General features: G+C 45.4%; 1 protein-coding gene across 3 annotated transcripts in view; it reads right to left on the bottom strand.

Annotated features, from left to right (window-relative positions):
* The window catches only part of TMBIM6 (transmembrane BAX inhibitor motif containing 6), a 39,211-nt gene extending 33,640 nt beyond the window's left edge, over window positions 1–5,571 (bottom strand). Inside the window, exon 1 of one of the 3 annotated variants that reach the window (XM_085600379.1) lies at window positions 5,406–5,571. In XM_085600379.1, coding sequence (XP_085456505.1) covers window positions 5,406–5,412 — 7 coding nt within the window. In that variant the 5' untranslated portion in view covers window positions 5,413–5,571. Of the gene's footprint in view, window positions 1–4,911; window positions 5,312–5,405 lie in introns of those variants that run through there. The other 2 variants (XM_085600378.1, XM_085600380.1) reach the window with 2 other exon arrangements.
* Between the last annotated feature and the right edge of the window lie 7,765 nt (window positions 5,572–13,336).

The raw sequence follows: 13,336 nt of genomic DNA, 5'->3' as shown, positions 1-13,336 counted from the left end.
CCGTCCATAGCGTGTGTGAGTGCCGATTCTGTGCTGTGCCCCTTCCCAAAGCCTGATTGATGCTGGTTAAGGAGTTACAAATTCTCCATGTGAGCACAAAGTTGGGATTGAACGCATTTTTCTAGTAGTTTGGCTAGTGGGGATGTTAGATATGGGGCAGAAATTATTGAGGTCAGATTTATCTGCGGTTGTTTTTTTTTTTAGTATGGGAGATACCTGCGCTGCTTTTAGACAGTCTGGGATCGTGTCTTGTGATAGACAAGCGTTTACAATCCTTGTCCAGGTGGGGATGAGTACGTTCTTGATCTCTTTGAAGATGGTCGGGGGCAGTGGGTCACTGAAGTGGTTGGAAGGATTGATGTTCTGAAGAATCCTGTTGATGTCTTTTTCACTGAAAGGTGTGAAGGTGCTCCATGAAGCATTGTTCTTAATGATCAGGCTTGTGAAATTGGACTTTTCTAAGAGGACAAGAGGTGGTGCAGACCCTAAAATTGGCAGAAGAGCCTTCTTGGACGCAAGTTCACTGAAGAGGAGTCTTCATTTCTCAACGAAGAAAGCAGAAAATTCATTGCCAGACGGTGGGCTGACATCAAACTCTGTACCCCTCCCACCCCACGTACCCCAAGCTACCAATACCCAGAGCTTGATATTGTAATCTCGGAAGCATAGGAGGTCACTAACCCAGAGTACATTGCTGATACAGAGGTGTGCCGGTACTCTGCCATTTTACGCACTGTAAAGCTGCTGAGAAGTGCAGGTACTCAATACCTTCTCAATTTAAAAGCTCGGTCAATGCCCTTGCTACAGGTACCTCCGGGGGGTGGACTTTAGGGCAAGTAATCTGGACTGCTCTTAATGAGGGTCTTAGACAAGGGTGTCAGGAGCACATACACTTCCCTTACAGCAAGTACTGTCAATAAAAGTGCAAAAACCTCTGTGCGAATAAGAACAATTCCTTAATATTAACACCGATTTTTTATTTATCCATTACTATTGTCAATACCTACAGAAAGCAATGTGTATGTACTAATGACTGAATTGTTGTAGGTGCCTTATGAAATAAAATTAATAAAATAGAGTTCTAAATAAATCCCGGGGAGCCATTATACTGCTTCTCCAGGTCACATTAGCGATGAAGAGTTAATGTACCCAAGAGAAGCAATTGTGTCTTGATAAGGAAAAGAAATTCAAAGTCAAGCGCCACAAATTGGACTTGGAGTTGTGTCATTTATCTTGAAGGAGTCCAAAAGCATCCTACTAGTGGAATGGGGTTTCTTTATGGTCAACGTGTGGACCTTTATCAGGGTTGATCGTAGGAGCGGTATGCATTGATTAAGTTCAGGCACCATTATTAAGCAAATGGGGTAAAACATTTTAAAAACGTCTATGTTCCACGTAAAATCTCCTGCATTTATTTACACTGATGAGGCAAAGACAGACTACACAACACTGGAATCAGCAGTGTTTCTGTACAGTTGTGGAAGATAAAAGAAATGGCACATGACTGTTTGCAGACTCCACTAAGAAGCCACGACGAAGTCAAAGTTCAAAAGATGCTGGGGTTCCAATCGATGTCATCTGATCTAATACTAGCTTTTCTTACCTATATGCCAATTCTTCTCATGTACGGTGATTAATTAATCTCCATTTTTAGGTTGCTTGCGCGGTCCTTGAGAAATCTATTGTTGTTAGAATAAACTTAAAAGGGACTTACATCCGCCTCCTCTCATTCCTGGCTTCTCATTGGTTCCAGTGCATGCCAATTACCTTTCTTCCATTTTCTATTGGCTATAGCATATTTTCCTGCATTTACCAATGCTTGTTTCTCATCTGCTTCTCTTATCAGTTTCCTCCCAAACAACTGTTAACATCCGCTTTGGTGGAACTACATTTTCATAATGTTTTTCCTTTTACTCTTGCAGCATATTTATATAACAATTTATCACCCGAAGAGTTCAAGTGATCAGTTCTGGCCGCTGCACCACATCCTCTCCGCTCCTGTGTTGTCACAAAGCTTTTTCTTTTTCCCGGACAATGACTATTGAAAACACCTCTTTATTCATTACTTTGGCAAAACTGATGCATTATTGCTTGTTAAATCTCCAAGGTATCTATCTCCCTTGCCTCTTCTATTCCCACCCCCCTGTCCAGGAGGGCAGAAGTCCAAGGCCAGCACAGCTTCAACATTTTGGGGTAGCCCATTATGTTCACAAAGCTGCTCCCACGTTCCCTCTCCAATGATAGATATTGTCCAGCTCTTTACTTTCAAAGTAACACAATGTCCTTCCCCTGCACCTCTGCTTTGAAGCAGCCACAGAAAAGAGTACAAGTGCCCCACAAGCAGCAAACATAAAATTAGATACTTCGAAAACAGACGCAAAGGGCTGATAAATCACTACAAAGTGCTTGCTGAATGCCTGGCATGTGTACCGATACAAAATCGCATGCTAGTTTTGTGAATACCTGCTGGGATAGGGAAAAAAACATGCAGATATCTGCTGGGTGTGAACTGGCAGCTGTACCAGGGCTAGCGGCGTACAAGGCATCACTGCATAAAGTTCGCTGAAAGGCAGCACACATGTGGAATCAAGTACTGTCCTCCAATCCCAGTCTCCCAAGCTAGCCACCTCCCCCGCGTGACTGCCACTCAACAAGCGAAGAACGAGCAGAGGTCCACAGGGCGACAGACATGGGCAAAGGTGAACCATAAAAAGTCACTCATTTCTCGAGACCGGTATGTTACTATTGGGTCAAAACAAAAAATGTACCAACCTCGGGCACTTGGCCAGCCTACAAGCTATTTGCGCATATCTACAGAAACTAAGGTCTGGACACTCTTTCCACATAAGCTCGGACAGCGAACACTAGAGCTGGATCTGTTCGTGGTGCTGCTTTGAGGGCCTCGATGGTCTCCCCATTCCCTCCTACCAAACGCTGGTTATTCATGACACTCCAAACGGTATCATTTATAGATCTGAGCCATAGCGAAAGAGGTAACCGGTCAGGTCAAGTGCCTTGCTTATGCTTCTCGGCACAGACTGAAAAGGTTTAAGGCTGTTGTAGATTCACCTGCTACTGGCCCCCACACCACAGTAATGGGGCGTAGGGGCCTTTGTGACTACTGTAGGTATGAGATCTTTGGGACACTTAGTTCCGTCTCTGTACCGGGAAATGAACCATGCCTTCATGGTTTGGTATCTGGCTACTTACTCGACCAGCCCAGGGGAAGCGCTCCTTCACATAAGCTGGGAGGGAGAAATCACATCGGGAGAGTCACAGGCAAGGCGAGTTGTTTCTCTCTTAGGGATGGTCATAAACTACTATTCCATCAGAGGACATGGAGAGATTACGAAGTGAAGCTGAAAGACACTTTGTATTACCCAAAATCAAAAGCCTATTTTTTTTACATTTGTGTTGACTTTCGAGTACTTAACTAAGTATAAACAACTCTAATTTAAAACTTATGTAATCAATTTTCACAGGGGGCAACAGGGAAGGGGGGCTGTCATGAACAGGCACATCACAGCAGCCAATAGGAGAGCCAGTCTGTTACAGAGGTATGGTCTGCAACAAGAGCCAGGCTGTGTCAAAGAGTCATGGACGTGGCCAGTCGCTATAGTCACCAGGAACGTCACAAGAGCCAGAATGCCTGCAACAGTCTCATGACTGTCACAAGAGCCAACTTAACTGTAACAGCGCCACCATGACTGGTCACAAGAACGAGCCTAGTCATGTAGGCGTTAGTGTGCCTGTATCTGCAGTGTCTCGCACAATTAACCAGCTCGTAAACATATCCATTCATGGCTCACGAAAACAGGCCTGAAGGGTAGTCTGTCTAGAGAAAATCTACAGAGAGACAGCCTGCCTATTGTTCTGCAATTTCGGAAATTATTATGAACCAAAATTAGAAGTAAAGCCGATAATCTCCCCGAGGCTCTTTTCACTCAATGTGAAACTTCGGCTGAACCGAAAGGGAAAGACAGCTCGTCCGAATAAGGCCGACTTCCAGGATTGCAATACAGGGGTGGGATGAAGAGCGTCAAAACGAAGATTCCAGGCTGTTCAACTCTTGATACATAGTGGCACGGAGATGATCGCCAATACTCCTAGCCCCCAGAACTTCTACACCGGTGCTGCCACAAAAAAAGACTGATGCTGAACTGTGTTAAGAGAACAGGTGTACATTGTACTTAAATTTGATATTTATAGAGCGCATCACCCGAGGGCATCAAGGCGCTGAAGACTAGCCGTCCAGCAGAGGACAACCTATACACCAATACAACTGCCCCGGCTGAGGGATTAGACCAAGAGCGCCACCCAATTAAGTTCAGGAGAAAGCTCCAGACTTTAAATGGATGACGCTATTCACTACAAAAATAAAAAATAAACACCACATGCACCAACATGTGCAGCCCCTCAAAAACAAAGGAACCCTAACAAAAAGTATTGTAAGTCAAAACAACGCAACGCCTGCAAGATACGCAACAGCACACAACTTACCTAGTAAATGCATAATACAGCTAAAAAAAATTCTGCGAATACCCCCAACAAATGCAAACCCTAAACTGTCTAACCAGATTAAATGCTAACACAACATCCAAAATATAGACCACCATAAAAATACATCATCACAGGAAGTATATATTAGGTGCGATTAGAAAAGACAGAATGGCGAAAAGGAGAAGCAACTGAAACATCATTACAACGGCATTGAATAAAAGTACGAGGCAACCACTGCTACTAAATATAACCCCCTTTAAAAAACACGTAATTTGTCAATGTAACAATCAGCACTGCTCAAAAACGTAACCAGCGCAGATAAAACATTCCTGCATTATAACAATACTTTCACTCCCGAAATACAAGCTGCGAAAACTAAGCCAAACTAAACCAACAACCTGAAAAACATACCTCTCATACCACGTCCTGTAAAAAGCAGAGACTCCCAGAGAGATACCACCAACAACGTTCAAACCAGATGAACGACCTGGGTAGGCGAACGGGTAGAGGGCCTGAAAGGGGAAAGGTGAGGGACTAGAAGCAAAAAAAACACCCCGCAAGGGCGAGTAGGTAACACCAAGAATGGACAAAGGGGATAAGAGATCAACAAGGGGGCGGGGCGCATACAGCGAGAGTTCAGGCCTTGGGGAGGAGGCATGAGCTCGGGGTAAAAAGAGAACAATGGGGGTATTCACTGATGTGTAACGTCACACTACCCATTCACTAGCCCCTCGAGGGCGCTCCGTGAGCACCAACCCTTACCTGCTCCTTATCTCTTCTCTTCCGCTCTGAGTTCTACGTGTCTGTCTATACGCAGCTCCGGTGGCGTCCTGTGACCTCACAGTAGCATGCCACACCTACAACGCCCTGCTTCGCGCGATGATTGGCTCAACGGCCTTACTTACCAGCCATTGTTCGAGTAGTTCCGTAGGTCGCCGATTCCGCAAGCCTCCATTGCCTTTACTGCCTGTCGATCACAGCCACGGAAACCCGCCTATTGGCCCTGTCCGGCACGCACGTAACAAAGGCCACCCTTCAACCCAACCCTCAGCTTGGCGACGTCACTGTAAGGACGCGGAAACAGCCTACCACCAGCTCGCCAATGAGAGAACCAACAATCTCGAAGAAAGACTACAAAAATAAAAACAAGCGCTAATAGAAACAGAAAGAAAAATTCTCCTACATTCCTGTGCTAAAATGTTGGCATGTTTGTTACCCTTAACCTTACTTGTTATCGACCCAGACATACATCATGAGGATTGCATAGCTGCCAAGTTTTAGGCTTGCATACATGCAAATAAACCCGATTCATGCGGGAGATGCCCGGTATTTGGAGGAAAAATTGTTTCTTTTGATTGTCTCACGCCTGATATTGCCTCATTCAATTGAAGTCAATGGGAAAAATACATTCTCCCGTTTATTTCTTTAAATCTCTCGCTTCCTTCTTTGAAAAAGTTGGCATATATGAGTCTGGGTATGTGTGACATTTCCATGGTTGGAATGTGCTTATGTGTGACATTTCATTGTCGTATGTATGACACTTAGAGTGATACTTTATCACAAGTCAAACTAAGCAGGTGTCCCGTTTAATAGGGTTAATTTAGGAATTACCCTGTGCCATGTAATGCTTAGAGAGAGCCATGAAGTCTTGCACTATAACTGATGTACCTAGGTAGGTTTCTAATCTTCCTACTTCACTTCACTTGCCCTTAAACCTTGCGGCAACATAAACAAATACTTGTCATTTGTTGATAGTACTTTAGTTTGGTAAAGCTGTACGCCCTCAGCAATACTAATTGTAAATAAATACACATTGACGGTTAGCTGAAACCTATGTCCATCAGTTGTAACATATGATGAGAGCAAACAAGAAAACCTCCCTCTCTATGTACAATTACGCAGTTCTGAATACAACATGCTTCAGTCAATCATTAATGGTTAAGCTAAATACGATCTTAGTATTACGATGAGGGGTCTATTTTTGTCACTGTGCAACGGTGGCATGTACTGGGTAAACATCTGTTTTATTTCAGTGCCACATATTATTAATTGACTTGGGCAGGAAAGGAGAGGTTATGATCACAAGATGTATTTAGGTTTTACATTTTCTCCCTCAACATCATTCGAAGTACAGAAGGCCTAAGGAAGACCAGGCTTAAACTATGGTCTGGACAGATTGGCCCTGCTCCAAGATTGTCTACAAGGTCTGTGCAGTGCAGCAAGCTGGTTAAAAGCCTCTCTATAGTCATCTGTTTGCTGGAAGCAGGCTGAAACAGCCTTGCTTCCTAAGGACCTCAGCCTATCCGGTGCATCCTCTGTCTTGGGATGGCCTCTGTGACACACTTGCATTGCAAGTAAATATGTAAATGGAGGGAAATGCTGCGTCTGGGGCAGAACCATTATAGGTGCAGCTGGTGCAGTGTCTTTGGAACTTATGAGTGTGAGGAGATCATTTCACCCAATTATGGCTGGTTTGTAGTGCCAAATCAGAGGGGCTCATATAAGTTATCTGAAAGTACATGGCACCCTTGCAATGTCTCTAGCTGTGGTCCAATACTGTAATACAAGTGGAGAAACGGTTTAGACTCATGCACATATAAAAAGAAAAATATATTTGCATGAAGATTTAAACATGTAAAGTGTACAGTGATCCCACTAAAGTAATACTTGCAGCAGCGCAACATTGTCCGAGGAGAACTGCTAATGCTCAGTCCTGAAACCTAATGTAACACAAGTATACTGTTTCCAACTGTTGGCAGATTGATCTCTAAAAAACAAAGTAATGTAGGTTTTTAAAAAAAACAAATACAGTATAACGATAATGAAATGGGATTTTCTGTTGTTGCAGTTTTACATAGGAGAAACTCGACCCAAAGGTATTGGAGCACTTTACATTAGCACTAGTTTACATTACACAAGGTCACATTCATATTTTAGGCAGATTAAGTGATTTGCCCACAACCACAAGATGTTGAGACTACACCAAGACTCAAACGTGGTTCCCCAGCTCCAAAGTCGGCAGCTCTGGCCCTAAAGCTCCGTCGTCAAAACCTATTGCACAAACGTTTGGCTGCCTCTTATGACATGGTAGTTATAATTATCATGCCAAAGATTATGTCTGCACTAGAAACTGGATTCTTCTTCATTTCATTCCCACCATTTAACCCCCTTCATCAGTCTGATTAAAGCAGCCTGAACAATTATTTCATTTTCATTTTCTATTGTGTTGTACTGCTGCTAACCATAAACCTTACCTTTCCTATCCTGACTCAGCTTACTTTGCAGCGAGCTGCTGTCAGAGTCCCCCCAAGGCTTACCTTCCGCTTGGTGGGGTGATCCTGCAGAGGCGACAAGAACCACCACCCCGTTTCCCGCCTCACCCTAGTCGGGGTTGAGCACCGCCTAGGACAAGGGGGTACCCGGGGTAGAAGTCAGATAGGCGCGAGTCTAGATGGCGCTGGGACACCAAGCTGTGTGGGGAAAGAAGGGAACACGATTACCTTCCTGCCCGTTCCTTCTCTTCTCCCCCCTGTGTCGTGCCAGCCCACTGACCACGGGATTTACCTTGTACGATGTCGCGTGACCACCCTTAAGTGACCGGTCTCCAGCTCCTAGCTCCAGGGCTGCAGTGGCCTCAGGATTGACGTGCAGCACAGCAGAATGGTGCAAACCAAAATCAAGTAAACAAAACCAGCGCTCCTGCGCAAATAATAACGGTAGAGTGAGTAACCCAATCCACCGTACACGCGCCGGTGTGCAGTGGTAGGAGAAGTAACACTGTTTCGAGTCGGCAGAGACGGACGTCCCCCTAGCCTCTGTGCGCCCTCTGCGGAAGACAGTACCTGTGCTTTTCGAAGTCCGAAGCAGCGTCCCTTCGTTGTGGTTGTTCGAGTGATCCGGAGCGGCGTCTCTCCTTCTGTGGCGTTGGCGAGAATCCAAAGCGTTAGTCATCCGGAGTTCCCGGCTGTTAAGCGCGACCACCCGGAAGTGAGTATTTCGGCCTTCCGTTATCTTCTCGTGAGAACTAGACCGCTAACCCTTCTTTCCTCGGGTGGCGGTACGGCTCACGGAACCATGACAGCTGCTAGAATGCGTCTCCCAGCTGTCAGTGCCAGTGAAACCACCTCCATGAGACGTGCCTCAGCCTGTGAGTCCAGGAGCATGGTGCAGGTCAAAACAATTTCAAGAGGGCCCTCTTGATTCAGTAACAGTAAAATGTAGAAAGGCGGCAGCATATAGGTATATGACTGGGTATGAGCTCAGAAGAGCTCGAAATATGCGTGTCACAATTCTCAAGTGTGGGAATGCAGAGACTAAACTAAAAATATGTCAGTTTAACCTTGGCAGGGCTGGGATTGTCACCTAATCATAGGACATGAAATAAAACAGGCAATGCTTACCCACCTCACCCACCCTCCGTTGGATGTTATCAAAACGCATTGTTCCTTCAGCACTTCTTGTAAGCCAAAGATCTTGTCAAAGGCCTGGACATCAGGGAGGGTGGGCCAAGGTTGAGTAGTACTAAGAGTAATGAAGATTACCAGAAAGTAATTGGGGCATCATATCTACATTCCTGGTTCTCAACTCTTTAGTGTTGGAAAGTCATCCTGTGCCCTGGGCACCCCCCAACATTTTGCTGACTGGTACTGGTGGTAACTGACTCTGACTGACCCTGGGCTCTACCTAACCAGGCCCAGGGCCAGTGCTTTGCTGAAAGATACACATTTAGAATACAGGTGACACTGGTTGCGTACTACTGAAGAGTAAACCCTGCGACACTTACTACTGATCCAGTCCGTGATTTCACAAGGCTGGAGCAGGCGGGGTCTCTGCAGCAGCCGGAGCAGCCGGTGCAGACGCGCGGCGGTAGCAGCAGCCGTCTGCGGCCGTCCTTTTCAGCCGGCGAGCTAAAATTTACTAAAAGAGCCGCCAGAAGAGCAAGAAAAAAAACCCCGCAAAAAGCCATAAAAAGCTCCGACTAAAATCCCGCCGACATCGGCACCATCAGTACCGGCACCCCTGCTCCCGACGCCCAGAGTCTCTCAGCTTCGGTCTTTCGATAAGCACAGCAACTACCTTCAGCAACTGTTCTAGCTGCATCAGCGGTAGCAGCAGTGCCACGCTGCCCCCCACCCTGTCCCCCGCCCCTCTCTGCATAACCCGAGGTGAGCGACGACGGGGTGTGGCATTTGGGTGGTAATTGGGGGTAGCAGGAGTGAATAATGGCATAAGTGAGAGGAAAAAAAAACCTGTAAACTGTCTCTCTGCCTCTCTGCCTCCGTCTCCGTCACTCCCCCCTCCCCCTACAGGAAAAAAAAAACGCCAAGGTGTGAGGTGTCGTGGGGGTGTTCTGAGGCAGTCTTCCCCCAATTGTTCTGTCCTGCTACCCTGCTCTGCCGCAAAACCATTATGCAGTCTGGGAGATTGGCAGCCTGATCCACACATCCACCAGAGATACCCTAATCGATAACTTAGGAGCCGAGGTGCGTGGCGAGCGAATACTGGGCAACGAATATTGTAGTATTTTATCTTATTTTAAAAGCATTTAAATCTTAAAACATACTACTATGGAAAGTTCATCACAAGTCATAACAAACCTTTAACAGCCCAGTTTAAGCACAAGGCACCAACTCCAGGAGTGACATTTAGACATTCAACAGTGCAGTCGTCCGACAGCCTAATAGCTTAACAGCTCAACTCTATAATTGTCTAACAGTCTAATAGTCTAACAGGAGGGATAACAGGAGGGCTTCAACTTAACCCCTCAAGACACCAATCCTCCCTAACAAGGTCCCAGCGCAAGTTTAAAAATGAGGACAAGAAACTCAAATTTGGTCCAACACCAAGAAAAACATCGCCCCCATAAATCAGCAAGGCGGCAAAAGTTAAAGTTGCTGTACCCTCTGGGTAGAGGGTGTGCCAAATTAGGGTTAAGCCCAAAGGAGGGGCCCCAGGAGGACCAGCAACTGGGCGAGTCATTAATAGTACTCGCAACTCCATTGGGAAGGACTATAAACCCAAACGACTCCATGGCTATCAGGAACAGATCCAGCACTACAAAGAGAACGACCACCACAAATGGCAACAGTGACATAAGAGCGTTCCTCTATCACACAATTTCAGACGACAAACTTGGTGAACCCGGTGAACCTGGTGGAGCAACAGGCACATTGTGCTCAGGAAAAATCACCAGAACTGCCAGAACATCAGCAGATGCCTATGATCATGTGGAAAGAAGCTTCGGACTTAATTCATCCAGACATTTAGCCGCCCCACTCTCACCAGAAATAATTATTGTTGGGGGGGGGGGGGCAGAGCACCAGAAACAAAACGCCCAGCTCTAACAATGCCAACAATCCAATAAGTCGAAACTCGGGGAATATGGCCAATGGAGCTAACGCCCCTATAATACGCGAAACATCGGACCCTAAGGAGGGCATCACCAGCTGACAAATTCAAGGCCATCAACGAAACCTGACTCCCCCGTTAGTCCAAGGGGACTTAACAACAAATAGGCAATCAACTGATTGTCCGATTACGCTGTCCCCCAAGGTGATCCACGGTGCTTTACTGCCAGGACGAACTGTCACGACGACACGGTCAAACTGTAATAACTGGCCCACAAACGAAACTAGTACAGTACAAATGGTTTTTCTAACAGAGGCACAGCACAATGGCCGAACTTCCTCTGACTTCTGTTCACCTGACAGAGTACCTAATAGCACCCATAATCAAATAGGAGACAGTAGAGTACTATGCAATCAACCAAATTCGCCTCCTACCTCCTAAATTCGGACTTGTGTAGTGCCTCTTCCTCGGCCTCAAGACATAACACGGGGTCAATTAGAACTCATACAAGATTTATCTCCGAGCCAATTGATTTATTTTCAGCATCAGCTGAGCTTACAAGCCCACATCCTACATTTAAACGGCACTCTAACTCCCCAAATTTCAGTCCTTCTTTACAAGAAAATGACCTTTGGACCTTCAGCCCCCTCGAAAGGGGAGCGGAATTAGATAAAAAAATCCCCTATACTTGAAAACCACTTAGCATTGATCAATGATGCTCTGATTTCAATGGCAAATGCTGCCATAATGCATGCAGATAAATTGGACATTCAAATAAATATATTACAAACAGTCGCCGGTCTGATTTCGGGGATAGACTCCAAACTGGAACATTTAAATTCACTGATACACAGAGCCCAGACCAATACAGCTTTATCATCCAAACAAGAGGCCTGTGGCTGTAGCCCAATATTGCACAATTTAGAAAAGCTTCCAGAGATAATGAACTCGCTAGTTGAGGATCTTAAGAACGAAGTCAATAGGTGACCGAACATCTTACACTCCCAACAAAGCACAAAGAAGCTCACAAGTACGAAAGACTCACAAAGTAATGACAAGGAAACTCCGCAAGAATTGGCAGGGGCCATGGATGACCATCAAAACAGGGCTGAAGAACTCGCAACAAAAACTAGCCACGATCCAGATAACGACCATGGAACTGAAAACAAGTCAAAGCTGTCAACCTTAAACATCCAACATCTATCTCGAAAAAACAAGAAAAAATTAAAAAAATTAAATAAACTGAAAAAAAACAAATTTAACAACAAAGGCACCATCTGGCAGTGGCTGCAGCCCGAAAATCAGGAGATTAAGGTTCATAACGATCAACATGAGATTAATACCTCACCTCAGAGTCAGAACCTAAACAAAAATATTGCACGCTCACAAATACAAGGTAAAATTAACATTGAAATTATCCCTGATAATATCGTGGGACATCCCTTGGCGCATCTGTTAAAGCCTACAGTTATGAGGGAACAAAACCAAAGCTGGTGTTCTAACAACTCACATGGACAACAAGCCGAGGAAGGAAACTATGAACAAAACAAAGATCTGGAATTCAATTTAAAGAGTTCCCCACTGACCAAACCGGCTAACACATGTACAAACAGTACGAACCAAGGAACATCCAAAACAAGCAAATATACTGTCATGGCAGCACCAGTCCACAGGGCATCTCAATGTAAAACTGAATTTACCAATGATAGGGAGACAAAGCTCACTCAAATTCAACCAATGACTAAGAGCAAAGTTCAGCAGAGGGCGGTTAATCTAAATCCGCATGGGGATGATCTGGATACTCAGGTGAAGACCACTCCGAATTCTTTAGAGGCCCATGACGTGCAGGAGGCAATCACACAACAAAACCTGCCATCCAAAGACTATGTTGATCTAAAACAAAAAAAAATATTACTGTACCCCGAATACACCTCGCAGGGGAAATGGGATATCCTCAATCGCAGCAATCTCTTGAAACTTTGCGCAAATATTCCGGGTCTAGAAAAGATAAAAACAATGGACATTGAAAGCGTGTCTTTTCTTGCCCCAGGACCAAGTGAGATCAATGAGACAACAGAGCTAAGCTTCACCAACTTGGCTATGGCCGAGGCCCTGAAAGGAAACAACAAGCAACTGGAAAACTGGGGCATAAAAATCATGACCAGGCCTGAGATAAAATATCCAGTGATCTTGAAAAATAGAGTCCTGAAGGATCTGTCAGGCCTTCAAAAACAGACTAACCAGAAAAAGCCATTTATTAAGGACTCGACCCGCCTAGTACCATCAGCTGGGTCTATCCTCCATGGCACCAATAGCGGCCCAAAAATAAATTTCACCAGCAACAGCCTAATCAAAATAACAACATGCTTGGGAGGGGGTACTGGCTCCTGCTCGATTAGGGGGAACACCAGCAAGGACTGGTCTTGGCTTTCACAGGCCCTGAATCCTAGCCCCTAACACCAGGTTCCCCGCAAGTAAGGAGACCTCG

The sequence above is a fragment of the Triturus cristatus genome, chromosome 4_2, assembly GCF_964204655.1.
Source record: "Triturus cristatus chromosome 4_2, aTriCri1.1, whole genome shotgun sequence".
Taxonomy (NCBI): domain Eukaryota; kingdom Metazoa; phylum Chordata; class Amphibia; order Caudata; family Salamandridae; genus Triturus; species Triturus cristatus.
The sequence above is the reverse complement of the archived record's forward strand: the minus strand, read 5'-3'. Positions and strand labels throughout refer to the sequence as shown.